Source organism: Pithys albifrons, chromosome 20 (assembly GCF_047495875.1).
Source record: "Pithys albifrons albifrons isolate INPA30051 chromosome 20, PitAlb_v1, whole genome shotgun sequence".
Taxonomy (NCBI): Eukaryota; Metazoa; Chordata; class Aves; order Passeriformes; family Thamnophilidae; genus Pithys; species Pithys albifrons.
Genome location: NC_092477.1, coordinates 7957688 through 7984562, shown reverse-complemented (window position 1 = coordinate 7984562; position 26875 = coordinate 7957688). Strand labels below are relative to the sequence as shown.

General features: G+C 52.9%; 1 protein-coding gene across 5 annotated transcripts; it reads left to right on the top strand.

Annotated features, from left to right (window-relative positions):
* The first annotated feature begins 59 nt into the window (after positions 1–59).
* SH3GLB2 (SH3 domain containing GRB2 like, endophilin B2) lies at positions 60–24752 on the top strand. Of its 5 annotated transcripts, XM_071574254.1 has the most exons (12): positions 60–352; positions 7937–8078; positions 8372–8500; positions 9687–9820; positions 10287–10379; positions 14084–14146; positions 18260–18283; positions 20803–20892; positions 21275–21375; positions 21871–21885; positions 22492–22756; positions 23411–24752. In XM_071574254.1, exons 1-12 carry the CDS (start codon positions 290–292, stop codon positions 23516–23518), a joined length of 1227 nt encoding a protein of 408 aa, XP_071430355.1. In that variant the 5' UTR covers positions 60–289; the 3' UTR covers positions 23519–24752. The 5 variants fall into 5 exon arrangements, with proteins under 5 accessions (XP_071430355.1, XP_071430357.1, XP_071430356.1 ...); XM_071574256.1 differs by lacking the exon at positions 14084–14146; XM_071574255.1 differs by lacking the exon at positions 21871–21885.
* Positions 24753–26875: the final 2123 nt, after the last annotated feature.

Sequence of the window (26875 nt, the reverse complement as noted above, 5' to 3'; positions counted from 1 at the left end):
GGCCTCCGCGCTGCCACGCCCCCCTCGCCGCCCCCTCGCGGCCAATCGGAGCGCGCCCGGCTCGGGGGGCGCATGAGGGAATCGGCGGCGCGAGCGCCGATTGGCGCGCGGTGACAGCTCCCCCCTTAAACGGGCCGCGCCGTTCGCAGGTTGGGGGACACACCGCACTCCGCGCAGCCCCCTTTAAGAGGCGCGCGGCGGGCGCTGCCCAGGCGCTATAAAAGGCGGCGGCGCGGCGGGCACGGACACAGCGGGGGCGCGGCTCGGCCGGGGCGGCTCTGCGGCCGCCATGGAGTTCAACGTGAAGAAGCTGGCGTCGGACGCGGGGGTCTTCTTCTCCAGAGCCATGCAGGTGAAGGCGGCGGGTCGCCATGGCAACGGCGGCGCGGGAGGGCACCCGCGGGTGCAGGCCCAGGCGGGGATCGGGGGTGGGCGGGCCCGTCTGGCTGAGCTCAGCCCCCGGCGCGGCACCCGCAGGTGCATCATCCCGGCAGGGTCCCAGGGGAACGGGGACACGCGTGCCCGAGGGTTGTAATCTAGCACACAGCTGGTGTTGACCCTGCCCAAACCCACCGGGAAAGGGCGGCAGAGTCCTGGAACAGCTGACCAGGGAGGGCCTGGAGTCTCCCTCTTTGGGCACATCCCAAACCCGCCTGGATGCGCTCCTGTGTCACCTGCTCCAGGTGACCCTGTCCTGGCAGGGGGTTGGACTGGAGCATCTCCAGAGGCCCCTTCCAACCCAAACCACTCTGCGATCCCGTGGGATGGTCCCTGTCGCTGCGCAGGTGTGTGGGGGTGCCTTGGGGCTGCTCTGCACTTCAGCCCCCCGGGAGGAGCAGGAGATCCCAGGCCTTGGCAGACACGGTGCTGTTGAAGGGATGGGAAGGAGCTGCTGAGACCGAGCAGGTCGGGTCTCTGTGGGCTGCTGTGGCACCAGGACCACCCCATATTCTGTGATTCACAAACGTGGCATCAGGAACTGCTTGTGGATATAGTGGCTCCCCTTGGACCTGTGAAGAAATTTGGGTACCCCTGAGCAGCAAGTGGTGAGATGGGGCTGCTGAGTGTACCCATCTCTTGGGCATAATAATGGAAATTGGTGGTTGGTTGGGCAGGAGAGAGAGGCAGGTCAGAATGGGTTGGGATCCTGCCTGGAAGGTGGAGTCCAGCTGGTGACTCTGGGACGGGGCTGCTTGTTCTACCCATTGTGTGGGGGCTGGTAAACAAACAAAGCTGAGCTGCCTCATTCCAGACCTTCTGTGCCCTGGAGTAATTCCGGCTCTATTGGGAACTGGTCTCCTGTAAGCAGATATCACCTCCTGTAGCCCTGCCAGCGAGTCATATGCTATGAAAAAGGCAGATATTAACTACAGGTGCAAGGCAAGGAGCAGATGGGAAGCTTAAAGATGCTGTTCTCATGTAAATGACCTTGGTAGCAGAAAAAAATGCTGTGAAGAAATCTGATGTTTAGAAGCCTTATTGTAAGTCTCTGATAAGTGTTTTTTAGCTCCAAGGCGTAGGAAGGAGCCAGGCCTGGGAACAGTGTCTGCACACAGTGATTCCAGAGCAAGGAGGCGTTTATAAATCGTGGCTTCTGCCTGCTACACCTACTCCACTGCCTCGTACATCAATATTCATGTGCCTAATTGCAGTAGTAATTTTCTTGAAACCAAATGAGCACTGCTACTTGTGGACAGCGTGCAGATGTTTGTGCAAGGAGGGGATGCTGAAGGAAGTGGATCACTGAGGCTGAAAACCACTTTGTGAAGTGTCATTGCTGGGGAAATTTGGCCTGTTTGTGTCCCCACGGAGTCCTGGAGTGGGTGAGCTCTGCCCTGTCTCCCCCACGAGCCACAAGTGACAGCTGAGGGCTGTGTGGGCAGCAGGGGTTGGGTTTGTAACACTCTTTAGCACTGCAGATCTTCTAGGATGGGAGTGACACTTGTCTACAAAGAGCTGTTTTCTGTAGCATTGGAGATGCTTTCTCCAGCTCCAGGCATTTAACAAAGTCATGTTTTACTGGAACTGCAGCGACTGGGAGATAAATGGACTGGCCATTATGTGCTGTACCACTCAGACAGCATTAGCTCTTGCTGTCTGCTGAGCTGTCTGACCAGCACACAGGAGCTCCACTCCAGCTGGAATTAAGGCCCAGTGGCCAGGAAATGAGGCAGAACGTGGTCAGCACAACACCTGTGGGGTGGCTCAGGGCAGGAGCAGTCCTGCTTTGAAACCAGTCAAATACAATCCAGTGTAGGTGCTGGGTGAAGGATTTTGGACTAGGCTTGACACACCTCATGACAAAAAAACCCTCAAAAATGCACTGGAGAGCCTCTTCATAGCTCAGGCATCAGTTAGAAGGACTCTTCAGAAAAGCAAAGCAGATGGTACAAGCTGTGGTAAGAAGGTCAGCTCTGCTACCCTGGGAGTGAGGAACAAGCTTGGAACTCTGGGCAGCTGCAGGGATATAGAGCTTTTGTAGGATTCAGCATCTCACCTGCAAATATTCTGTATTGACACCTGAACTACCAGTTGGAGCCATCAAAACCTCAGAGGGGAGGCAGCACGTGCAGACAGACCTCAGACAGGTCACGGTTCATCTTCCCTGAAGAAGGGCCTTTCTCTTTGATCAGCTGCACCTTCCAGTTATCAGTGGGTGGGTCTGATCCCAAACCTCAGCAGAGGAACCTCTATGGCGACACATTGGATGTCTGTTGTAGACAGACTGCAAGCCAGGCTCTCTCAGGGAGGTCTGGAAATAATTGTAGGTGTCTGTCTTTTGTCAGTTCTGATGTGAAGTGGCTGTGGGTGAAAGTGTGAGTGCAGCTTTTGGGTGCTTATCCCACTGCTCATGTCATTACTGTGGCAGCTGGAGGCTGACTTTATCTTGGAGCTCCTGCAGACTGGCAGACTCCCCCAAGCCCTGAACTCTGCTGATAAAATGCACATTTTTCATCAATAAATAAAATAGACCCTCTGCTTGCTGACCTTACTGGGGCTGACACCTTTAAAGTTCAGAGAACAGGAGGTGACGTAAAGAAAGGGGCAAGATCCTGGTAGGGGACACAGCCAGGACAGCTGACCCAAACTCACCAGAGGGATATTCCAGACCATATGGCATCTGCTCAGCAATAAAACCTAAGAGAAATGAGAAGGGGAACATTTGTTGTGTACATTTGACTTCTGGAGTAACCACTACTTGTATTGAGGCCCTGGGAAGTGGCCAGACATCACCTGCTGATGGGAAGTAGAGAATAAAATCTTTTGGTTTCCTTTGCTGCCACACACACAACTTTTGCTTCATTAAACTGCTTATATCTTGACCTGTGAGGTTTTTCCATCTTGTTTTGAACCCCCCTGTTCAGCTGAGGAGGGAGTTGATAGAGCAGCTTGGTGGTCACCTGACATCCAGCCAAGGTCAACCCACCACCACAGTGTTTTTTTCCTCTCCTAAATGCCTTGCTCATGAGTTAACCAAGCTGTCCTGTTAATGGCTTCCTTCTGTCCTCTAGCACAGTTTCCCTTGGCTCCCAGCCTGGCTTTCCTGACTCCTGGTGATCAAATACTTGGAGCATACTCTGTATTTGCTCCGGAGTTGTTGAAATTGAGGTAGTTTTTAGATGCTGAGTGTCTGTGGTTTATTTCCTACTGCAACCCTGTACAAAGTGGGAGGTGGTTTCTGTTGTGCCTCTGATCACCAAAAGAGCAAATGTTCCTCTAGCCTGGGCATTCTGAGCTATTTGGAGGCTTTAGAAAACCCAACAGCCAAAATCTGTTGGCAGGTGCAAGAAACTATTCTTGGTTTAGGGCTCCTGGCCCTGGTTTGATTTTTGTAATTTAAGGTGGAAAATTATAAGTAATGTCCAGTTGGGAAAAATGGGTACCCTGCAAGTGGTAGAAGGGCCAGCCTGTCTGAGCTCACAGTGTACAGGCCTGGAAGGAAAAAATCACAGGAGCCTGGAAGAGACACAAGTCAACTGGTGCAGTGTTGTCCAATACAGCTGTGGTGGTGGCATAAGGCAGTGGGAGCACTGGGATTTTATTCCCTTCTCTTTCAGGCAGAGAAAGGTGCTCATGCTTTCAGCAAAGGAAACGTGTTATTTTAAAGCCTAACCCTGATGGCCCTTAGACAGAGGGCTGGAGGCTCAGCCTGTTTGATGTTGTGCCTGCAGCACAGAGGGACCCCTCCAGCTCAGCAGCACTTGTTAACCCTCCTGACACCCCAAACATGTGTCTACCAGCTCTCCTGGGGAAAGGAGATTTTCCCCAAGCTGTGCATGCTTGGGGCAGCTGCCCTACCTGCAGTCCAGCACTGCCTTCTCCTTTCGGGCCTTGGCCCAAGTGCTGCTGTCCTGCTGGGTCACCCTGTTTGCCCACACAGGCCCCGATAATGCAGCTCATTCCTGCTGGCCAGCCAAGCCTCCCAGAGGAAACCCAACCTTTGGCTGAATTATTGATGTCCTGGAATGCAGCACGACTCTCTCCTCTTCTTGGACAGTGAGAGTGGCACTGACAAAAGGCTGCCCTGCATTATTAATCCCCCTCAGCTCCCCGTGCTGGGCTGGGACAGTGCAGGGATGTTTCCTGCAGGGCAGCAGCCTCAGCTCTGCCACCTGCCACGTGATCCCAGGATGCAGATCTTGGGCAGGAGCTGTTGACCCAGTCATCATGTTCTAGAAAACAAATGGGAGTAGTTCTGCCACAGCAGGGTGGAGGAGCTGAAGGTTCTCCTCAGCATTGCAATTGCTGTGCCCTGCTGGCCCTGCCTCTCTCTCAGTGCATCTGCACCAAGCCTGTAAATCAACTTGATAAAACCAAATAACACTCCCATTTGTGGCAGTCTGCTGCAAAAGGCAGCAATGTCTCTAGTGTAGGAGCAGAGAGATATAAAATACTCTAAATCTGTCTTTTACAGTCAGGAGCCATGAATGTACAATCAACTCGTCTGCTCTCCTGCACCTCTTGGCCTCACAGTGAAATCTTGTGTCTGTGCAATGAAATTTCTGTTATGGAAACAAATTCCTAGGAATAGAAACCTTTTAGAGGGCAGTTCTGCCTGAAGTGCTTGAGTAGCCAAATCTCATAAGCTGCTGTTCTTCTATCCTGCATTTCACTGGGCAGCCAGGTGAGAGGGGACCAGCAGCTGAGACCTGTTGCCACCTAAAAGCTCAGATTTCCACTTGCCCCAGACAAGAACCAGCTCACAGGGTAGGTCAGTGTAACTTACCTGCCATCTCCTGCTCTGGCTGTGCTTCCAGGAGAAGTTTCCCCTGAACTCTCACTATGCTGCTCCTGCAAGTGATGGTCCTGCCCTCCCACTGGTGCTGTGAAGCCAGGTGGGTTCTCTGATCTAAAAGGTCCCCTTAGAGCTCAAGCTGAGCTGGCTCAGTGTCTCCCCGTGCCCAGGGCAGGAGGGAGGTGTGTGCTGTAGGGAGAGCACACACTGCAGGATCCTGCAGGGAGGTGCCAACTGCCCGAGGCTGTGCCTGGGCTGCCCTCAGCCCTCCTGGGCAGGGGTCAGGGAGACACCGAGGGAATTCAGTGTAAGTGGAGTCACAGCCTGCCATGCCCTTGCACCTGCTTCCTGATGTTCATGCCCTGCTTCCCAACACTGAAAGAATGCCTGAATAAGAGATTGTTTTGTGGCCTGACCCTTTGGAGCCACAGGATGTGACTGAGGTTCCTGCCCATCCTCCCCTTCTGGCATAGCCCCCAGGCTTGCAGTGATCCTGGTACTGCCCTCAGCCTTCTTGCAGGACAAACAGCCTCAGAGCCTGCCTTGAGATGAGAATTGAGTCTCTGAGTGCTGTGGCCCCTGTGCTGGTGAGGGGTGGGTTACACAAAACAGCCTCAGAGGACAGTGATACCAAAGATGCTGCTTGTGAGTAAAGCCAAGGAGCCTGGAGCTGGAGTGGTCCAGGACAGCAGCAGTGGCACTGTGGAGGTGCTGGAGGGCTCCAGAGGGATCTGATGCTGCAGCACTGCTGTAAGAAGCTGACAAGAAACTGGGTTTAGCCTTGACAGCTCCGGGGCAGATGCTGCTGCAGGATGAGCCTAAACTGCATGAAAAAGCTGGACTTGAAAGTGAGATGAGGTCTCAAAATGCTGTCTGGGAAAGGGGGGCGAGAGAGACTGTTTTGTATCAAAGATTCTTGGCTTGTCTGAGAAAGCTCTCAAACAGATGACTCGAGAATTAGTGCCAAATACCTGGGAAGTCCCAGTTTGCTGCATGGCAGTGACTCAGCCCAGCCTGGCAGAGTCTGAAAACAGCCCTGGGCTCCCAGCAGTGACCGGGGGAGGCAGTGACAGCCGCTCACGCATCGGGTGTGTCCCCCAAACACCAGCACAGACACGGGTACAAAGTAATAGAAACACCCTCTCACCTTGAATCTGCTTTTACCTGTGTCCAGGGGCCGTGGCAAGACCCAGATAAATGATGTGCCAGTGACCAGGGGCTGCTGGTGCAGAGCAGAGAGCAGTGAAGCCATCCCTGGTCGCACAGGGAGGGCAGTGCAGGGGGAATGTGGCTGTCCCCGCAGCTGGGGATCTGTCACCACCCACATCTGGCAAAGCACTGCACTGGCTGTAGCTTGAACGGTGCCCAAGCAGGTCACTGTGTAAACACACCTGCAGGGCTTGTGTATCTCAGGCATCTGGTGGCAGGCAGGGCTGGTAACAGGACTCCCAAGGGCCGTTTGCCCCTGCTCTGGGCTCCTCCTGATCTCACTTGTTCCCAGCTTTGTGCTGGGTGGGAAAGGAACTGGCCAGAAAGCCTTTTGGGAGAGGCATCAGACACCAGGCCAAGACCCCTTGAAAAGGACATCTTGGCCCATCTAGAGCTGAGCTCTGGAATAGGGAAGCAGAGAAAAGGTACAAGTGGTAGGTTAAATTGTATTTTCATCTAAGAGTTTAGCCAGGTTTTAATCTGTTGGCATCTGACTCAGCAGGGGCATCAGAGACCAGCAACAAGGTTAAAGGACAGCTGGAGCCTCAGAGGGATCCCAAGTGGCACAGCTGACTAAAGAGTCTTTTATATGATCCAACAAGATGCTGGTTCTGTCAAGAGCAGGAAATTGTGCTTAAAAGTACACTGAAGCTGGACAACTTCACTGAGAGGAGCAAGTGGGAAATTGGGAAATGAGAATGGGATAAGATGAGAGGGAATGGGCTCTTCTCTCAGGAATCCCCCAGTGAAGCAGTGGGGGCTGTCCAGGCCCTGTGACACTGCACCTCCAGACTGACAAACCTTGTCAGATGTCACTGCCCAGTATGAAAACACTGGAGACTTGCATAGCTTCTGCTTCTCCCTGCTGCTAATTTTAAACTGAAATGGAATTGCAGAGGGAGGGAGTGTCCATTGCCAGTGTGAATCTGAGTGCTGGGAGGAGTTAAACACTGTTGTATTTAATTCCTTGCTTCAGTGTGTCCTAGAGGAAGAGTCACCTGCTGAAAGGGGTTTTATCTAAATCCTGAGTGTGAGCCTCCTGACTTGTGAGGTGGTGGTGGCCTTCCTGACCCTCTTGGGTTTGCAGGACATGGAGTTGCTCAGTAGGAGGTGAGGGGAGATCACACCTTCCCTCACCTGAGGGATGTCTGTTGCTCTCCTGCACAAAGCAGTGGAAGCCATGTGAATATTTAAATAGATCCCTCACAACTAGAGTATTTTTGTACCAGCCTTATTAAAAGTTACTTATTCTGGAACACCTCTCAGATCTAGACTCTATTTTTAGCCTGATGCTTGTTCTACTCTTGGGCAAAAACTCGCCCTCTTCACCTGAAAGGTGCCTGCAAACAACAAATAACACCTTGAAGGCTCTTTAGCTCTATTCTAAGGTAAATACACAAGACAGAAGAAGCTTTGCTGTCCCTTACTAGCTCTGTAGCACACTAAGTTTGCTTTAGAAGAACAGGCTTAATGATTACCTCCTTCCTGCAGTTTACTGAAGAAAAGCTGGGCCAGGCTGAGAAGACTGAACTCGATGCCCACTTTGAAAACCTCCTGGCCAGGGCAGACTGCACGAAGAACTGGACAGAGAAGATCTTGCGTCAGACTGAAGTCCTGCTACAGCCAAACCCCAGTAAGTTCAGCTTCTCCTGAGGCTTGAAGGACAAACATCACTTGCAGCTGAGTGCTGAAAGACCTGCCCTCTGGCAGAGAGCCCTGTTGCACTGAGTTTGTGGGGGTCGGAAGGAATGTCTTTGCAGGGCCTGTCCTTCCTTCTCTGTGCACCCAGGGGGTGACTGGCTGTGACCACAGCCTGGCAGTGCTCCCGAGGGACAGGGAAGGGACATCTCCTCCTGGCACTGGTGCCTGCTGTCCAGTGCACCCCTGAGGATCCCTCTTTCAGCCTCCATGGTATCCTCATTCCAGGTGCCAGAGTAGAAGAATTTCTCTATGAGAAGCTCGACCGGAAGGTGCCTTCGCGTGTCACCAACGGGGAGCTGCTGGCACAGTACATGACAGAAGCAGCCAATGACTTTGGGCCAGGGACACCTTATGGTAAGTCAGCCTGAATAATTGAGTCGTCCTAGCAATGCATCCCTTCCCAAGAGAGTATCCCTAACACTGCTGTGGGTTAAGGGGTCTGTGGGCAGCCCGTGAAAAGGCTGCCCTTCTGCCCCTCTGCCTGTTTTGGGGTGTCAGAGCTGATGCCAGAGAAGTGTTGTCTCTAGCAGGGAAGCAAATGGACCTTCTGGAGTAGGGAATCAAGTCCTACTTGCTTCAGGGGAAAAGGGACAGGAGTCTCCTCATTCCCAATGCAGTCCTCAAGCCTGGCAGAGCTGGAGGAGAAATAAAGACACAGATCCAGGGGAGCTCATGGAACTGCTCACAGGACACAGAAACTGTTCTGGGCTCTTCCTGTGGCTCTCTAAACCAGCTGAACAGGGAATTGCAGTGAATAGCTTTAGATTTATGCAGTTTGAGCATATTTTTAATCCAGGGTGGTATCTCTTTGCACAGAGTTTCTCCAGACTCTGAGCAGGAGAGCCCTCCTTTAACTGCATCGTGCAAGTGGAAGGTGGAAATATTTCTCCAGCAAAAAGACAACAGGAAAACAAACTTAGAAGTTTGGTGCTTGACTACAAGCCTCAACAGGCTCTTTCCTGACCACACAGAACATCTTTCTGGTCTTAAATCCTAACAGTTGTCTCTTCCTGGGGGGATTTTGGGCTCCTTTAAGCAGCAAACCTGCACAGAAACACAGTCTTTGCTTCCAGCTGTCGTTGCCTCTGCCATGAGCTTTATTCCTGCTCTCCAGATCAATAGTTGCTCAATATTGAATCCTGTTACAGGCAGAAAAGCTATAACTGCATCTATAGCCAACCCTGCCTAATCAACTCATGTTTTCTGCTCTGGTGCTTTTTAATTTGCTGCTCTGTTTTATGAGGCAAAGAAGGACTGTTCTGGGTGAGCAGGTGGAGCAGTAAAAGGCCCTCAGTGGCCCAAGTGCCTCAGCAGATGGATAAGATCAAAGCTGCCCTGGGAGCAGTGAGAAGAGGCCTCAGGCCAAGAGCAGACCGTGGTCAGGGCTGGAGCTGGTGTGGGATGGGCACGGTCACCTCACCCAGGCAAGGACACTGTGCCTGTGTCCCCAGCACCAGAGCCTGGTGGCTCTGGGGCACTTGGCTGAAGCCAATGAGAATTCACTGGTTTCTCATGGACCTGAAGGTTCCTGTTGTTGCAGGAAAGACCTTGATAAAAGTTGGAGAGACTCAGAGGCGCCTGGGTGCAGCAGAACGGGAATTCATCCGCTCTGCCTCCATCAACTTCCTGACCCCACTGCGCAACTTCCTGGAAGGGGACTGGAGAACCATCTCTGTGAGTGTGGGAGCAGGGAAGAGAGGGGTTGGCACATCACTGGAGTCGAGGAGGGCAGGGAAACAGTGCTGGAAGAACCCATTTTCTTTGCCTGTGAGGAAGGATGACTCCATACCTCTCCCTTTAAAGAGTTCAAAGAGAGGGGAATACCAATCCTAGATCTGCTTGGGGTCCCCTCTCTGGCAGGGAGGGATTGCCAGCTGATGTGCATGAGGAAGGCAGCTCATTTCCCCACTCCTGCAGCCACTGGGCATCACCCACCCACAGGCTGCCCCATTTCCCATCCTGTATCCCTGGCAGCCAGGCCCAAAACTCCTGCTAACAATATGAACACAGCAGGTGCTTCTTTCTCCCTGCCATTCTTGGACAAGGAAACAGATTGGACTGCTAGATGATCCCACATCCCCTTCCCTCCCCAGCCCTGCTCCCAGGCAAGCTGCTCTTACCCAGGTTGTGTCCCTTGCAGAAGGAGCGGAGGATCCTGCAGAACCGCCGCCTGGACCTGGACGCCTGCAAGGCCAGGGTGAAGAAGGCCAAGGCTGCCGAGGCAAAAGCAGCGGTAACTCTTCCCCTCATTGCCCTCTCTGTCCCTCTGGCCCCAGGGCTTGGCTCACATGGTCAAAAATCAGGTTGCCCTGCTATGTCCTGCCTCTGACAGGCATGTGTTGAATTCCTCATCTGGTATGGAAGGGAACTGGGAGCAGGAGAGATGTGGCTGTTCCTGAGATCTCCTCCCTTGGGAGAGCTGCTGAGACAAATAGTTTTGAGCTTCCAGAGTCTAGAAACTCGTACTTGTCCCAGGCTCCTGCCTCCTGACTAATCAGGTTTGCTGAGTGATTTGTGCTACTGACTAAAAGGCTGCATCTTCTGAGGACTTGCTGACTTTCCCTGGGGGTCTCAAAGCAAGGCAAGAGAGAGCTGAGCTGGGAGGTGCACGAGGAAAAAGCTTCTTGGGGCTCTGCATCAGTCTCAGACTGTAGTTAAAATTCTGCCAACTCAGCCTTCCCCAGGCAGGATTGCTGCAGGAGCCTGGGAGGGCTGGCCAGGGTCAGACTGGCTACCAAGGTCCTTCCTTGAACCTCTCTGCTCACTCGTTCTCCAGAGCCTTCTGACTTTGGGGAAATCACCACCCTGGGCCATGCTGGGCTCCCTGGTTGAAGCAGATTGTCATCCTGTAGTGCTCTGACTGTTGGCACTTCCCAAGTTCTGCTTCTTGCTCGGGGCCAGGAGGTCGACTAGCAAATGTATTTAGTCAGAATGGGCAGGAATCCCTGTCAGTCAGTCTGGGATGCACTGGGATACCAGCCTAGGAGCCCTCCTATGAGCCTGTTTTCCAGCCATCTGCTCAGCTGGGCCTCTGGCCTTGCAGCTCCCTGGATAACCAGTTCCCACATGTTTTCCCTTTGCTCCAGCTCTAACTACATCCCTGCCAGCTGAGGAACTCTGCCAAGCTCAGGAGCCTCCAGCAGCAGCTCTGACAGTGCTCAGGCCCACACAGGAAAGCTGTGACCAAAAGTAGGAGCTGCCCTTTTAAAAAAGCCTCCTCTAATCAGTCAGGTCTCCCAGATGCTTTGAAGGTAAATTCAGGGATCCCCAATTCCCATTCTGGAGGGAACAGTGCCTCAGTCTCAGGGGATTATCTTTAGCTTTATCTTTAAGCTCAAATCAGAGCAGGAATTCAGATCCCCCCTGTGGTTCCTCCCTTTCCACCCTCCTTACCTTGCTTCCTACAGGAAGTGACCCCAAGGCCTCTCACCTGCACTCACACCCTTGAGTGAGTGACTTCCCCATAGCTGGAAAACTGGAATTGCTGGGATGCCCCAGACTGCAGAGCCAGTCCAGGCTTTCCAGAGTGTTCTCCCCAAGCCAAGTTTCAAAGCAGCAGAGTGCCTGAAACACAGATCACACAAAAGCAAGCTCAGCTGCTGCTGTGGGCACCCATTTCTCACCCATCTTAGCTTAAGGATGAGGTCTCAGGGCTGTGGGTGCCTCGCTGACTGCCAGAGGACAAGGTGGAAGCTCCCAGCACTGGGGAGAGGTGCTGCCTCTGCCCTAACTCAGCCCTAGACTGCAGCACTCCCTGTGCCTGTCCCCATCCAAGCTGAACTGCCCCCAGTATCCCCTCTCCCCCAGCTCACCCCTCCCTTGTTGTTGCTCTTCCCCTCTGTGGTGCCAGTTCATGCTCCCACAGCTTCTGTGTCGTGATGACCCTCGAGAGCTGCTGCCCAGACCTGGGAGCTGCTGGTGGAGTGTCTGGGCTTGTGCATTTCCCACTGACTTTGTGCTTTGTCCTTCCTGTTGATGCTGTTTTGTTTACTAACCTTTTTGTTTTGTTTCTTTGTGATTTGCTCAGTGTGAGGGAGATGTGAGTATTGACTGTGCTAACAGTGCTGTGATTTTTTTTTTCCTTTAACACCTCTCATTGTCTCTTTCCCATTTTAAAAACAAAATTCATATCTCCTCTGTCCCCTTGGGACAGGCCCTGCAGCATGTTCTGAGCGTGGTTAGGGCTGTGGCTGCCTGGGAAGGTGCTCCAGAAGGATGGCCAGCTGCCTGCAGCCCCTCTGGAGCATCCCTGGGATCCAACCACGCTCCTGCAAGCAGTGCTCAACAGAGGCAGGGGCTCCCCTAAAGACCCCTTTGGGCTCCTCCAGCTCCAGGAAGGAGGAGCTGGGATTGAGTGGCCAATCCCTGTCCAGAAGGGCAGCCCAGAGACAATGATAGGCAGGATGATCTGGTTGTGGTGCTGTTGTGGCCTCCAGGCTCTGACAAGAGTGGAAGGGGGAGGGAGGTGGGTCCCTTTTGACCACTGCTTGCAAATACAACTTCTCCATGCACAGAAGTACAAGAGAAGCTTGTCTCCTTCATCCCATGTGCCGTGACTAGTTTTGGGACTCCCTGGAGACCAGGGAATGGGAGGAGAGGTTTCTTCAGTTGCTCTTAATCTTCAAAAAACAAAAAGCATAAGCAGCTATACCTGTGAAACATCCCTTCTCCCCACAGGGAGGAGTCCAGCTGAGTTGCTGTGCTGACCTCAAACCTCCCTGGTGCATTTTTCTGCCTGTATTCAGAGGATTGACTTGTAACAGGAATTGCTCCTCCTTTTTCCTTCCTCCAGCCATCCCCAAAACTCTTAAATGGTATATTAAATTAAAAAGAACAATCTCTTGTGGGCCTGCCTGGCTGCTCTTGCACCCCCTGGTCACTCGTTCCAGCAGGGCCCAGCAAACTGGGTCAGAGTGTGTAAGTGGATCTGGGTGGCTGCAGAGAGATTAACCTGGGAGAGGAAGTGTGGGATCTGAGAGGATTCCTGGCACAGCTGGGATCCAGCAGGACTGAGCCAGCCACACACAGCAGCCACTGTGCAGGAAGGGCTGACCAGGTGGGTGCCCTGAGTGTTCCTGGTGTGATTCTCTCCTCAGGTGGTGCCACAGGAAAGGCCATCCCAGGCAGAGATCTAGTCTTAGCTTAGCTGAATAGAAACCATGTTATGTGGTGGTTAGTGAGCCCTCACCTGTGTGGGGGTGGATGAATCCATTGCAATCCCAGTGAGGAAAACCTCCAGAGGGCTGAAGTCTTTCTGCTCCAGGGCAGAGGTTTAGCCATGGAGAAGGTGGCTTGGTAGTCTTCTGACCTCTGGGATGAAAAGTCACACACTGCCTTTGGCTAGAAGTGGTTTGGCTGAGCCTTCCAGAGCCTTCCTGGAAATGGCAGAGGTGGGTCTGTCAGCAGGAAATGTGCCCAGAGGCTTGGAGAGAGCAAGAACAGTAGATGTGTCTCTTTAAAAGGCACTGTGAAAAGGATGCTCCAGTGCTGGTAAACATTTCTCTTTAAAGACAAGGCCCTGTGCAGTGACACTTGTAGGACTGCTGGCAGGAAGGTGCTGGCCCCCAGACTGAGCCAACACAACATGAGCAACCTGCTGGCTGGAAGGGAGTGGGAATTGCATTGGGATTGTGCTGTCCCATCCCCACTCCAACAGGCTGTGTATGAGCTGTAAGCACCGGCAGTTTCTAACAGCACAAGTAGCTGCTGTTCCAGTGGCAGGTGTGACTGCAGAGCCAGTCCCCACCTCCTGCCCCAGCCTGCCTTCCACACACCACTGCTCAGACCTGGGGAGTCCTCCCTCCTGCCACCTCGAGAGCCTGAGCTCAGCTCCCAGCACAGGCAGGACAAAAGCCTCTGGTGTCCTGTGCCAGCCATCACCCACTGACTCCTGTTGCCTCCTCTGGTGCTTGTACATGACCCTCTATTCCCCCCCAGGCTGTGCCTGACTTTCAGGAAACCAGACCTCGTAATTACGTGCTCTCCGCCAGCGCCTCAGCGGTAAGATTTGCCTCCTGCCTCCTCCTGGGTGTTGCCTCTCCAACCTCCTTCTGCCCCTCTCTCCACCTGACTTCAATTCAGACCTTAGTGCTCTGCTGTTTTCAACATTTTAATGTGACGTGGGGCTGCCCAGGGTCCCTCTGACTCAGCCTCAGGGGTTCAGATCACCCCTTTGGGGGTGCGTGGTCAGGCTCTGGTCCTTTTCTGCTTCCTTTGCTTCCCAGACCAGCTTCTCTGCCAATCCTCTTCCACATTTCTAGTGGGAATCTTCTGACTGGTTTTTATTGCTAGTGGAGCAATTGAAAAGGAAAAACCTCCAAGGCTGAACTTTCTGGATGGTTCTGGCAGCGCCACACGCCTGATCTGTGCTGTGCTGGCAGAGACAGAGGGTTTGCAGCTGGCCACGAGAAGCAAAGGTGGAGGAACCTCTTTGCCACCAGTGTCAGTAACACTTCAGGCTTGTCTGCTCTGTAAATAGAGGTCATTTTCCCCCCTCCATCCTGGGGCCTGTCTGTTGGCAGCTGTTACATGGCCAGATGTGCCGAGGGCAGGGGAACAGCCTGTGGCATCTCTGCTCGGTTGCACTGAGTGATTGTGGCCAAGCAATTGGCTCTCCCTGCTGAGTGTTCATGGCTCCCCATTGCACAATGTCACATTTCTCATTAAAATGTTGAAAACTGCTCATCTTGCTTCCTAACTAGCATTCAGAACAACACTGATGCCTGTTAATAGAATGATCTGGGAGTGGGATCTGGAGATACAAAAAAGGGCAGCCCAGCCTTCTTGCAAACAAAAATCATCATGGAAACAAGTTGGATTTGGTTCATGGGAAACTCATCCCATTTGGAGAAAAAGGTGTGTCTGAGCTGACAGCATCAGTGTTAGTTCCCAGGGGGATCTGTCCTGACCTTCTTGGAGAGTGATGCTGGGATCAGAAACATCTCTGCACAACACATAGGAAACGATTTCCATCCATAACAGGCTGAGTGGTGAAAGTCCTGAGGAAGAAGCTGATACTGGTAATGCTGGAGAAACTGCTCAGTTCTCTCCCTCCCTAGTGCAGCAGCTCACAGCCAGCCTGTGGCTCTGGCTTCTCCCTTGGGAAGGTCTGTTCCAAGGGCAGTGGGGTAATGGACTGCAATTAAGTTAAGGAAGAATCAGAGAAGAGAGACTGGGCTTTCCCTGCCTCTGGATAGACCAGGGTATCCTGACCATTCCCCAGGGCTACAGCAGACCTGAAGACAAGTGTCTGGGCAATGTGCCTTGGCCTCTTGTGGAGTGCCCAGATGCTCCATTGGGCACATCCAGCCCTCACCAAACTGCAACTGGATCTGCTCTTGCTCTATTGCAAAGTTGTTCTAGGGAGCAGTTGCCACATCCAGTAACAGCAGCAGAAATAGATTTGGGGAAGTTTTTAGCTGACAAATGTCTACCCCAGGACATCTCTGCCTGGTTCAGGGCTCCCTCCTCAGAGCTGTGCTGGTGCTGATGGCACTGGGCAGGTAAAGCAGGGCTCCAAAGCAACCAGTGCCAACCTCAAGCCCTGAATCACATTGGATGGTTGCACAGCAGGGCCTCCTACCAGGAGTGCCCTTAGGAAACATGCTGGCCTGGCTAGTGACAGGCCTTGTGACTTCCAAAACTGTTCCAGAGGCTGCAGTTTGGTGGGTGAAGGGCCACCTGAAGTCCAGCTGCACTGGCAGGGCTGAGCTGGATAACAGTTTGCATCTCTGATTAGCAGAGCACAGGCTGAGCCCAAGCTGCTCCCCGTGCAGGCAGAGCTGCTTTGCAGTGAGCTCTCTAATCCCAGCACTCATCCCAAAGGGTCAGGCACTGCAGCAAGGTAGGAGCTCTTCATCCTGTTGCTCTGCTTTTCTTCCAGGCCCCAGTTCTTGTGCCAATTCAGCCTTAGTGTGCCCTGCCAGTGGTGAGCAGTGGCTGCTGCTCCCCTTGCTCTGGAGCTCAGCCCCTTTCTGGAGGGAGGGATTGTTTGTGCCCCAGGTAACAGCTCCATCCTACAGGTGAGCAAACAGCTCAGCTCTGTCCTGCACCAAATGCCCTCAGCAGGGCCTCGATTTGGATTCTAAATCCCTGTTGTTGGTTTCTGGAGAGGTGGATAACACAGTGCTTTTAATTTTTGCCCTTCCATTACAGGAGGGCTCAGATAGAATTAAATCCAAGAGAAAAGCACCTCCCTTGTTTTAAGTTGGAGGCTGAGGAGTCATTTCTCCTCTCTCCCACACTGACCTTTTGTTTTTGTGTAAGAAGGTGTATGTGGGCTGTGTAAACCCAAATATCCCTTTCTCTCAGACCCTGCTCTGCTGTATTCCTAGGAATGGTTCCAAGAAAAACAGATTGAGTGCCTTAGAGATGGTTCCTCTGGCTTGAGCTGGGGTGGAGGAAGACAAGTGCAGGTCATGGCCTGTTCTGCTCCCTGAGCTGTCCAAAATACAGTCACACAGTGCCTTAGCCCAGGGATAGATCTGGGCAAAGCTGGACTGTCCCAGACACTGCAGGGTCAGAGCTGGAGGTGGCACAGCAAGGCCAACAGAAATCTGGCTACAAATTCAGTGGGTGCTGCACTGCTTAAATGGGCCTGACATGCCTTAAACACTGTCCACAGACATCTGAGTAGGAAGACTTGGGACCAGAGTAACAAATCCTGCTCCAGAAACATGAGGAGGTGCTGGCAGAGAAGCAGTTCAGAATCTGCTTCTCAGCCCCTTACAGGATGTTCCCACCACCTCCTTCTGCAGCAGGAGCTCTTAGACTGAGAAGGGGAAGGGGTTTCTTTCCCCACACGTAGCTGAAATTGCCCAAGCCTTCCTTGAACCAGTTCCTGATTTGCAGTAACAAAACATCCTCCTGAAGGCCAGGGAAAACACCCAGCTCAGCACTCAGAGCACTGAACAGGGACAGCCCAGAACCCCCAGGTACCACTCCAATAACTGCTCAGATAAGAAGAGATGCCACATACCGTGGTGCAGAAGCTGAGCTGCAGTTTCAGGGCAGCAATCCCAGGAGCCTGACACAAAATCTTGCTGCTTCAGTCCTTCCCCAGCACAGGCAGATCCTGCAGGTGCTCCTTATTTTGGCTGCTGAAGTTGTCTCAGCCCACCTGAGGACAGCTGGTGAGCAAACCTCCCCAAGGTTCAGCTGGGACAGCCTGGGGCCAGGCAGGACCTCTTCTCTCCCTGACACCATGTCCAGCACAGGTGGCCCCAGAGCAGGCTCAGCCCTGCTCTGATGACCTTCCCTGACCTGCAGAGGTGACAGTGGGGGTGAAGCTGAGCTCCACAGAGGCCCTGGCCCCACTGGTGTGGGGTGCTGCTTGCTGACTCCCCATTAGTCCAGGGTGATTCCATGTTGCCAGCACTGAGGTGATGATTGTCTGCTGAGGAAAGGCCAAGCTGAGGACCTCTGGAAAGGATCAATGTGTTTTTCTGCCTCCTCTTTCCCATTGCTGTGTGTGACTCCTGTTGTCCATTGTTTCATGTCCTGGGGCCAGATCCCACCAGCAGCTGCCCTGAGTGTGTCCCATGGTTGAGGAGAGTAGGAGGGAGTCATGGGGTGTCGTGCTGGGCTCACAGGCAGCATCCAGCCACTGCCTCCTCTTTGCTGGCTGGATTATCCCATTTATCTGAGCTCTCTGGACCTGTGGGTGAGGAGCTCCAGGCTCTGTCTGGCCTGAGCTCATGGCAGCTCCCAGGCCCTGTGCATGGGCTCAAGCACCTCCCTTGCCTCCTCACAGTCCTAAAAGAAGGGCTGTCCTTCAGCACCAAGCCCTGCAGCTTCAGTGAAGTGACCCTTGCTCTGCAAGGGACTCTGGTGTAAATCCATGTCTTCCTGGAGCCCATGGAATGCAGTGGCTGCAGCAGCCCTGGCAGGGAGAAGAGCTGGGGTGCTGCTGGCACTGGTGCAGGGATTTGCTCTCCCATTGTGAAACTGAGCTCGAGGGTGCAGGAATGAGAAGGGGCACAGATGTGGCAGCTGCTGCTGGGTGAAGGGCTGGCCTGTGCCTGGGGTTGGCCTGTTGTGCCTACTGGTCATGCCAAGTGCTTCTCAACGTCTCCAACACTGATCTCCTTTCCTGTTGCTCTGTGGCCCCTGCAGCTTTGGAGCGACGAGGTGGAAAAAGTAAGTACCAGCTGAAACTGTGCTGAGACCCCGTGGGTGTGCTGGGGGTGTTGGGGGCCAGGGGGGCTGTGGAGCCCTCCCTGCTCACAGGGCAGGGCAGGGGCAGGGGGTGCTGCTGTTGGCAGCCCAGTCCTGATCCCACTGTGTGGTTCAGCGTGACTGGGTCCACTTGGGAAGAGCCAGTTGGCTGTTCCTGGTGTGAGACTTCCCAGGCAATCCAGGAGTGTGTGGCAGGAGCGGAGGGGACACACCAGCTGGGACTCAGCTCTGCTCTGTGTCCAAGGCCCTGCCTGCCCCATTCTCCATGTGCCTCTGGGAGCCCCCAGGCCTGGCCAGCAGCTCCAGGCAGAGCTGAATGTATGACAGAGGTTCCTGTGCACAGCCCCAGCTGCTGGAGGGCACAGCCCTGTCAGGAGGGCAGGGTGGGAGGGCTGGAGCCTGGTGTGGTGTTGATTCTCTCTGGGTGAACTGCACTGACCCTTCAGAGTGGGTCCATAGAGGAAATTGCAGGTCTGGGGCCCTGCAAGGGGAGTGTGACTTGTCCATGAAGATGGATGGGAGCTGCTGGTGGGCTGAGAGCAGGGTGAGCTCTGTGTGGAGCTCCAGCATGCTCCAGAGCTTCCAGAGACACCACCTGAGATCCTGGTGGCTGTCACACCTCGAACACCCCCAGCAGACACTGGCCTGAAGCCTGAAGTGCAATGGCAGAATGGCACATTCCTGCTTGCTGTGCATGAGAGCAGCTGTTCCTGCAGAGTGGACTGGCTGTTCCTGAACCAGCTTTCGCTGTTCTTTAAACCCCTCAGTCCCTCAAATAAACCAGCTGACTGCACTCAGCTATAACCATGCAAGGATCTGTTCTTCCATCCTCTCTCTTTGGTCTGTCCTGCTTGGATAGACCAAAGTATGTCACTAAACATCAAAGTTCTCCATGTCTTGGAGAAGCATAAGACTAGAAGGGACCTGCCAGGTCACCATCCAGTGCTGGCTTTATAGGAAACTACATCCTGCAGCTTCTCAGAGCTGGCAGGGAAAGGCCAATCCCAGGCAGTGCCAGTGGAGCTGGGTCTGCCTGGCACAGGTTCTGAGTAACTTCAACACTGAAGTCTCAGCCCACTGGAGCAAGAATCTCTTGGTGCTTTGAAGGCAGTGCACTGGTGCTTCCTGTTGCATTCCCCCTTCTTTAAATAATCCCCTCATACAGGGGATGGAAGAAAACAGATCAGTTGTAGCTTAAAATAGACAAATCTGATTAAAAGACAAAGCATTTCTTTTTTGTAGCCTGGCTTCACACTGGTACTGGTAACACTGGTGCCAGATGAGAGCTGTGCTGGCCCAGCAGCCCCTCCAGCTTGTCCTGCTGGGAATACTGGGTGTCCTCTGGGGTCACCAGCCATGTGGCCTCTGCCCTGAGACTGTCAGCCTCGCTGGATCAGCCCTCTGGGCTCAATTCCAGACATGTCACTCCTGTGCCAGAATGATCAGGGCATCTCCAGAGCAGCAAAAGGGACCAGGCAGGCAGCTCCCTGATGGCTCCTGGAGGAGGGAAAAGGGTCCTCCTTCCCAGTGAGCTGGAGCTGAGTGGGCAACACTGCTGTGACCAGTCAGCACATCCCAAGAGGAAACCAGAACATTATGCCTGGTGTTAAGGAGTGAACCAGGCTGGAGAGAACACATGGGGCTGTTTGGCACCCCTTTCCATGTGGCAGCAGGAGGGCAGAGCTGGCACCAGGGCACCTCTGAAGCTCTTCTCCCTGCCAGGATCCACCTGGGTGTTCTGGTACTGCACAACTGCCCCAGTGTAAATGTTTGCTGATGGGGGAGAGATGTTCTGGCTGGTGAGAGGGTCTCCAGTGTCAGTCTGTCTCTGAATTCCCAGTGCCTGCTGTGGAGCTGCCTGCTGTTCACTGGTGTTCAGTTCTCCCAGCTCAAAACCAGTAAGTAGCTCCCAAGGAGAGCCTTGAGTAGAAGTTGGATTGGGATGTACATCTCCATTGCAGAGACTTAATTAGCAGCAGCAACCTGGTAAATGTCTCAGCCTTTGTACTGTGGTGATAAAAAGGAAACCACTGCACTTCCAGAGAGAAGCTTAGGGAGGCTGTCACATTTGTATGGCTGCAGGCACACAAAGAGGGGGATAAAAAGCCCAGTGCTGGCATGGGACTGGCTTTCCACATGCCTCAGGATTAGCAAAGCCTCTCCGTCTTCATGTTCCAGCCTTGTGGGAGCAGGAGCTTCCTAGCTTGATGCATCAGGTCTTGAGCTGCCATTCATGACCTGCAATGATCCAGGGTAGGATCAAGCAGGAAGGAGTCAAGCTGAAATACAGCCCGAGGCCTCTGGGATCCCAACCCAGGGTGTCTGTGCCTGGTGCTCAGTGTCACAGGTGCATGTGGATCACACCAAGCTGCAGCACCCAGGTCTGGGAGCCAAAAGGGGGTTGGTGGAGGGGTGGGGGGTTGCAGAGGCTGAACAGGGGTTCTGCCTTGTGCTGGCTGAGCCCCCCACCCTGTTTGCAGGCAGAGCACGAGCTGAGGCTCACACAGACAGAGTTCGACCGCCAGGCAGAGGTGACCCGTCTCCTGCTGGAGGGGATCAGCAGCACACACGTGAGTGTTCCCGGGCACCAGGGGGGTGACAGGGCCTAGAGGGACTCTGACTCCTTCCTAGAAGAATGCCAAGAGGATGATGGAGCCCTGCGCTGGGAGTAGAGGTAGAAGATGTGGTAAATTTGGATGCTACAGCAACCTCCTTATGAGACCCAGACTGTCAAACTAAGACCACAATGAAGTGTGCACAGGCAGTGCCACTGTGGCTTCTGCAGTTCTCAAAGTGCTTCCAGGTCAGGGAAACCTTTTTCTCTGACTGGAGCTGGGGGTGGCCCCTGGGTGTGCTGAGTCTGCTTCCCTCGAGGGTAGCAACAGCTGCAGCGGGAGAGTTTCTGTGCCTGGCAACCAAACCCTGTCAAGCTGATGGACCTTTTCCCTCCAGGTGAATCATCTTCGCTGTCTCCACGAGTTTGTGGAGTCTCAGACCAACTATTATGCTCAGTGCTACCAATTCATGCTGGACCTGCAGAAGCAACTGGGCAGGTATGACAAGAGACTGCTTTTACTTCCCTGGGGGTTATTGATCTCAGTACCCCAGCTCAGGCCTCCTTCCCCTCCAACATCATAACCTCAGGTAGTTATAAAGCCCCCTCCCAGCTCTGACAGGGTTTAGAGTGGTGATCAGTCCTGGTGGTGCTGCATTTGGAGCTGGCATTGCCACGGGATTCATCTGGGGTTTCTACATTCCTCCCAAAGCATGAAGGGCCAGGGGAGTTGGAACATTCTTCCTCTAAATTAGTTAAATCACAGGGGAGTCAAATTCCTGTTGCCAAGCAATGAGCCTGAGCATGCTTGGCTGCAGTTATGAATTCCAAATTCCATGCTCTGTATTCAGTGCCACTGACTGCCCATTCCGTGGGCTGGGCTGGGTTGTTCTGCCTGGTACTGTCACACCAGCACCAGGGCCTGGCCCAGGAGGGGCTGCTGCCTCTCTGTGATCACTCACTGCTCCTGTTCTGTTCTCTTCCATGCCTGCAGCTCCAAAGGAGAAATGTAAGTACTGTGTTGGCCAGGGTGAGCTCTGAGGGCTCTCTGTCCCCCTCAGCCACTCTGGGGTCTCCAAGAACTTGCCTCAAAGGCCAAAAGGGCCAGAGCTGCACCCCCTGAGATAAATGGACCTGAGCCCCAGTACTGTCTCCCTGAGAGCCCACAAAGCCTGGGAGCCTCCAGCTGGGGCATCCAGTTTAACAGCAGCCATGTCCATCCCTTTCCTGAAGAATGAGCAGGCACAACAGGTAACACAAACCAGAGAGCAGGGAAAGGACACAGTGCAGTGGACTCAGTCAAGCAGCTGCAGAGCCAAGAGCAGCACCTGCCCAGCTCTCTCTGCCATGCCACACTTCAGTCTGGTCCCCTGCAAGTTTGGTGCCAGTCCTGAAACAGGGCACTGGAGTCAAAATAAGCAGACAAATATCACCCTTGCACAGCCTCAGCACCTGAGAACAGCATGTTTCCCCATGTGAAGGGCAGTGTGGATGTTACAGCTGACATTGGAACTCCTGAGCATCATCCCTACAGGGTAACTGCTGAAGGCAAGGGCTCTGTGTGGTTCCTCAGCCTAGAGCCTCTCTGAGCTCTGCTTTTTCCTCCCCTCTGAAGATTTTCAGGCACATTCGTAGGCAACGCCGAATCCACGTCTCCTGCAGCTGCTCCATCTCCTCCAGCTGCTGCCGCTGCTGCCACACTCCCTGCTGTGCCCACCATCCCAGTAGTGCCCACAGTGGTTGGGGTGCCCAACACAGTGGCAGAGGGTGTGCTGAACCCCAGCGAAGTGAAGCCTCCGACCAGTGGGACACGGCGGGCCAGAGTCCTCTACGACTACGAAGCCGCCGACAGCACCGAGCTGGCTCTCCTTGCAGATGAGGTTGGTTTGGTGGCTTTCCCAGTGTTGGATTTGCCTGTAAGTGCCCAGCAGTCTATTGTGTGCCCAGCAAGGCCTTAATCACTTTTCCTGCCCCTAAGACCTGCTTTATGGCACTAACAGACTGTTTACCTGCACACAAGTATCCCCTCAGTTGCAGTGAGTTGTATTCACGGCCATTTGCTATTTATCATCACCCCAATAACTCCTTGATTGCTGTTGGAGTCCAACTGGATCCAAAATAAAATACCCCCATATTCAGTATCTTCACTGTGACCCTCAAGTACAGCTGCCTTATCCACAGCCAAGGGATAAGCTGCTGGCTGGAGGCCTACCCTAGTCATGCTGAGAAAAAAAGGAAATTCAGCAAGTTGCAAACTCTTCTGTTCTCTGGATTGAACTTCTGTAGTGAGAAGGGATGATACAGCAACATGTAAAATTACATTAAGTCACTTTGGAGAATGAAAAGGCAACAGGGACATCACTGGGCAGCTTCCCACAGATCTTGTGTTAAAGCTGCAAATAGCTCCAGGGAAAGGGCACAGATGCCTGGTAAATGAACTGCAGGAATTGCTGTTCTTTCAGTCCCCCTCTGACTGAACTTCTTGGCTCTGTCTGCAGAGGAAGGTCCTGTCTAATGCTGTCTTCTCTCCCCAGATGATCACTGTGTACAGCCTGCCAGGCATGGATCCAGACTGGCTCATAGGGGAAAGAGGCAACCAGAAAGGGAAGGTTCCTGTCACTTACTTGGAACTGTTAAGTTAAATGTTTCCAGGAAGAATGTACAAGCAGAATATACCCCTCATCTCCCGGCACTTTTTGCGGATTTCTTCATCCGAGACCATTGCTCTCTTCAGGGTTGACACTCCATTGCTAATGTGGGAATTGTGGGAAAGAAGTGGTAAAACCATGATGGTGAGGTTTTGGGAAAGGGCTGATGGCACCCAAGACTGAATTTGTTATCTACCAGTGCAGGCTGCTTTGAGGTCAGTGTTGATGGCACAAGATCCTCAATTTCCCCTTCCCTGCCCTAGTCTTGTCCTTCAGCAGCTGCTCCAGAGTCCCAGTCACATGTCCCTGTGTCTGCTGTGGGTTAGTGCCTGTGGGCCTCTCCCCTCCTCTCCCTTCTCCAGCACTACAATTGCCCAAGTCCAACCACTGAGCATTCCAGCAGGGAATTGTCCCACACTCCCTCATGGAAGGCCAGGCAGCTGCAGTGAAGCTTTAGGAGCCTGTTAACCCCATCCAGCTGTGGGATACCAGAGTGCAGGGCTGGTCTAGACCCACACTCCCCATCCTGGGCCTGCTGGCTGCTCCCTACACCTGTCCCTGGGAGATTTCCTTGTGGAGACCAGCCTGGTACCACGGGGCCTGACCCAAACCTCAGTGCAAGGGACCATCATCTCGCTTGCATTTCTCCTCCAAGGAACTGCTCTTGGACTGCAAAGTTTACAAGCCTTTTTACAGCTTTGCTCCCTGTGTTACTGTCCAGGCTTTTCTTTCAGTGTGTCTGTCCAGGCATGTTTTAGCCTGACTTTATTTTCACCCTGAATCTCTGGTTTAATGAATGTTTCCCCTCCCATCTCAGCAGTGAACAGACTTGGTGCATCCCAGTGTAGAAAAGGACAGTCCCACCTGCTGTGACCAGCAGGGGCTGGTTTTGGCCATACACCCCCCCACACAGCCCAGTCTGCCCTGGAGGGATGTGTGTGTGCCTGCTCATCCTGGAAAGAACTTTTAGCTAGAGCTCACCCAAAGGACTTCCACTGCTGTGTCTCTGGTTTTCCACTTAAGCTGGCTGGAAGAGAAACTCCTCTGCACCAAGCTCTCTGTTCACCACCTTCCCCTGGGTATGTCAGAACTAACTTTGCTTGTTTATTGATCTTTTGCACTTTCCCCAATGGTATTGTGACCACTCCAATGTAACAGGGCACTGAGCACCTGTGTTTGTGGGGCTCATGGGTTTCAGCACTTATTTGCCAATAAACAAACTGCCTGACCTCCTGTCTCAGCATCTTCTGTGGGCTCAGGGCTGTCCCTGCTCTGCAGCAAGAAGAGGGACAGGCAGGGAGACAGAGAGATCAGCTCAGGGGACAGCAGTGACATCCTGCTATCCCAGGCTTGGAAACTGGGGATAGAAGCAAAACAAAAGCTGCTAATCCTTCCTGTCCCACCTGAAACACCCAATATGCCATAGGGTTGGAAATGTCTTGCACTTCTTTTCCCAGACGACACATCTCAGTTGTACTACACCTTCAGGGGCTCTGAGAAGCAACAGCTCCTCCTTCACCTGGAGCAAAAACAGAGCACAGGATGACTTCAGCTGCTGAGAGACCAAAGTGCTATTCCAGATCTAACAGACTTTTTGTTGTTATGGAAACTAGATCTGCTGCTGATCTGAAATCCTGAAGCCTTGTGCTTAGCACCCAACTTGGAAGGAACTCCTGGGAGAAGCAGCTGTTGAAAGGCTCTAGTGCAGCAACAGCACTCGGCTGTTCTACTTAAATGAAAGTGAGCAGGGAAATCAAATGATGTCCCTGTTTTAGTTGGTTTACAATTGCCAGGATTATCACTCCCACAGTCTATTAGAGATCTTCCCCTCTCCATTTCCCTCCCACCTTCCAGCAAGTGTGCCCTTCCCTCAGGCCAGTGTTTCCCTGTTATTTCTCTCCCTGGTACATTAAAGAGGAAGAACAGCTTTAGCAAAAACAGCAGCAGCTTAATGATGCAGAAAATGGTGTCTCTTCCCTCAGAGCAGCCAAAAGGAATTCTGTGCCCTCTGCAGTAGAAAAAAAGCACATGAAAAATCTATTGCTACTCCTGGCTCTGGGCTGGGAAGGTGACACTTGTGCTGCTGCTCCGCAGTGCCAGGGGGAGCTCCCCTTGACTGGATCCATCCCTTCTGTGGCTGGAATGCTGCTGTAGCTCTAAAACACAAGTAACCAACAGCATCCACTGCTCTGTCTGGCACCAAGAGCTCCTGCCAAGCACCACAAACTCACTCTGGTTCTTGAGTAAACATCTATAAGAATGTATTACTTCACCCTAAATTCTCATCCTATATCCATTCTTGTTCAACACCAACACTGTGATGAGCACACTGTGACGTCCAAAGCTCCACAACAAAAGATCCCCACCAGAGCCACCAAGAAACAACCCCTGCTGTAACTGAACCTTCTCAGATGTACCATGGGCTTTGCTTCTCCTCCCCAGAGCTCCCTCCCCTCATCCATTTGCTGTCTCTGCAGTTCTTTACCTTCAGCTTTCCAGTCACACTCAGTCCCCCCACCCCGGCACAAAGTGTTACCAGTTACAGGTCTCCCCATGGAAACACCACCAGGTGAGCACTGTCACCACCTCCCTCACTGTCAGAGCAGCTCAGGTCCGGTTTTGGAAGGTAAACAAGCCCCTCTGCCTTCTACTGTAAGACCATTTTACTCCAGCCAGCTAGTTGAGATCTCTCCTAAGCCTTCAGGGTTTGTGAAACTAGGTAAGACAACTGTGCCAGAATATCCCAGCACTTAAGCTTACAAAATAAAAAAAACAAAACCCAAAGCAAGATAATCTCATTTTTTCAGTCCAGTCTCTTAAAACCATCGAGATTAAAAAGGTTCTGGCTGGTTAAGCAATTAAGTGTCTCTTTAGGAAAGAATTGGTAGATCACTAGCTCACAGCTACACTGAAATTTGATTTTTCACCTTAGAGAAGTCTATAGAGTTCAGGTTTTATTTTAAGCAATAATTACCAGCCTTCTCTTACTGTCTCCATCACTGAGCCTCAGAACCTTAAAGGGTTTTTGATTTACTCAAGAGTCACAACACAGGATTGCACCTTCACTGCAGTGTCCCTTCCAGTGTGACCCTGTGCTGCACAGGCAGAGCAGTGCTCCCTGACAGGAATGTGCAGGGGACTCAGCCCCGAGGAGTATTTTATAGTGCTGCTCACTTAAAACCTCCTACGAGTTCCCCAGCATGAGAAAGGGACGGGGTGTGGGGAAGGCGAGGGAATCAGCCTTTAATTACAGTCATTTCAAAGGGTATTGTCACTCACACACCACCAGCCTTTGCTGAGCCACCATCCAGAAACAGCAGAACTGGTGCTGCTGTGTCCACCACAAACGCA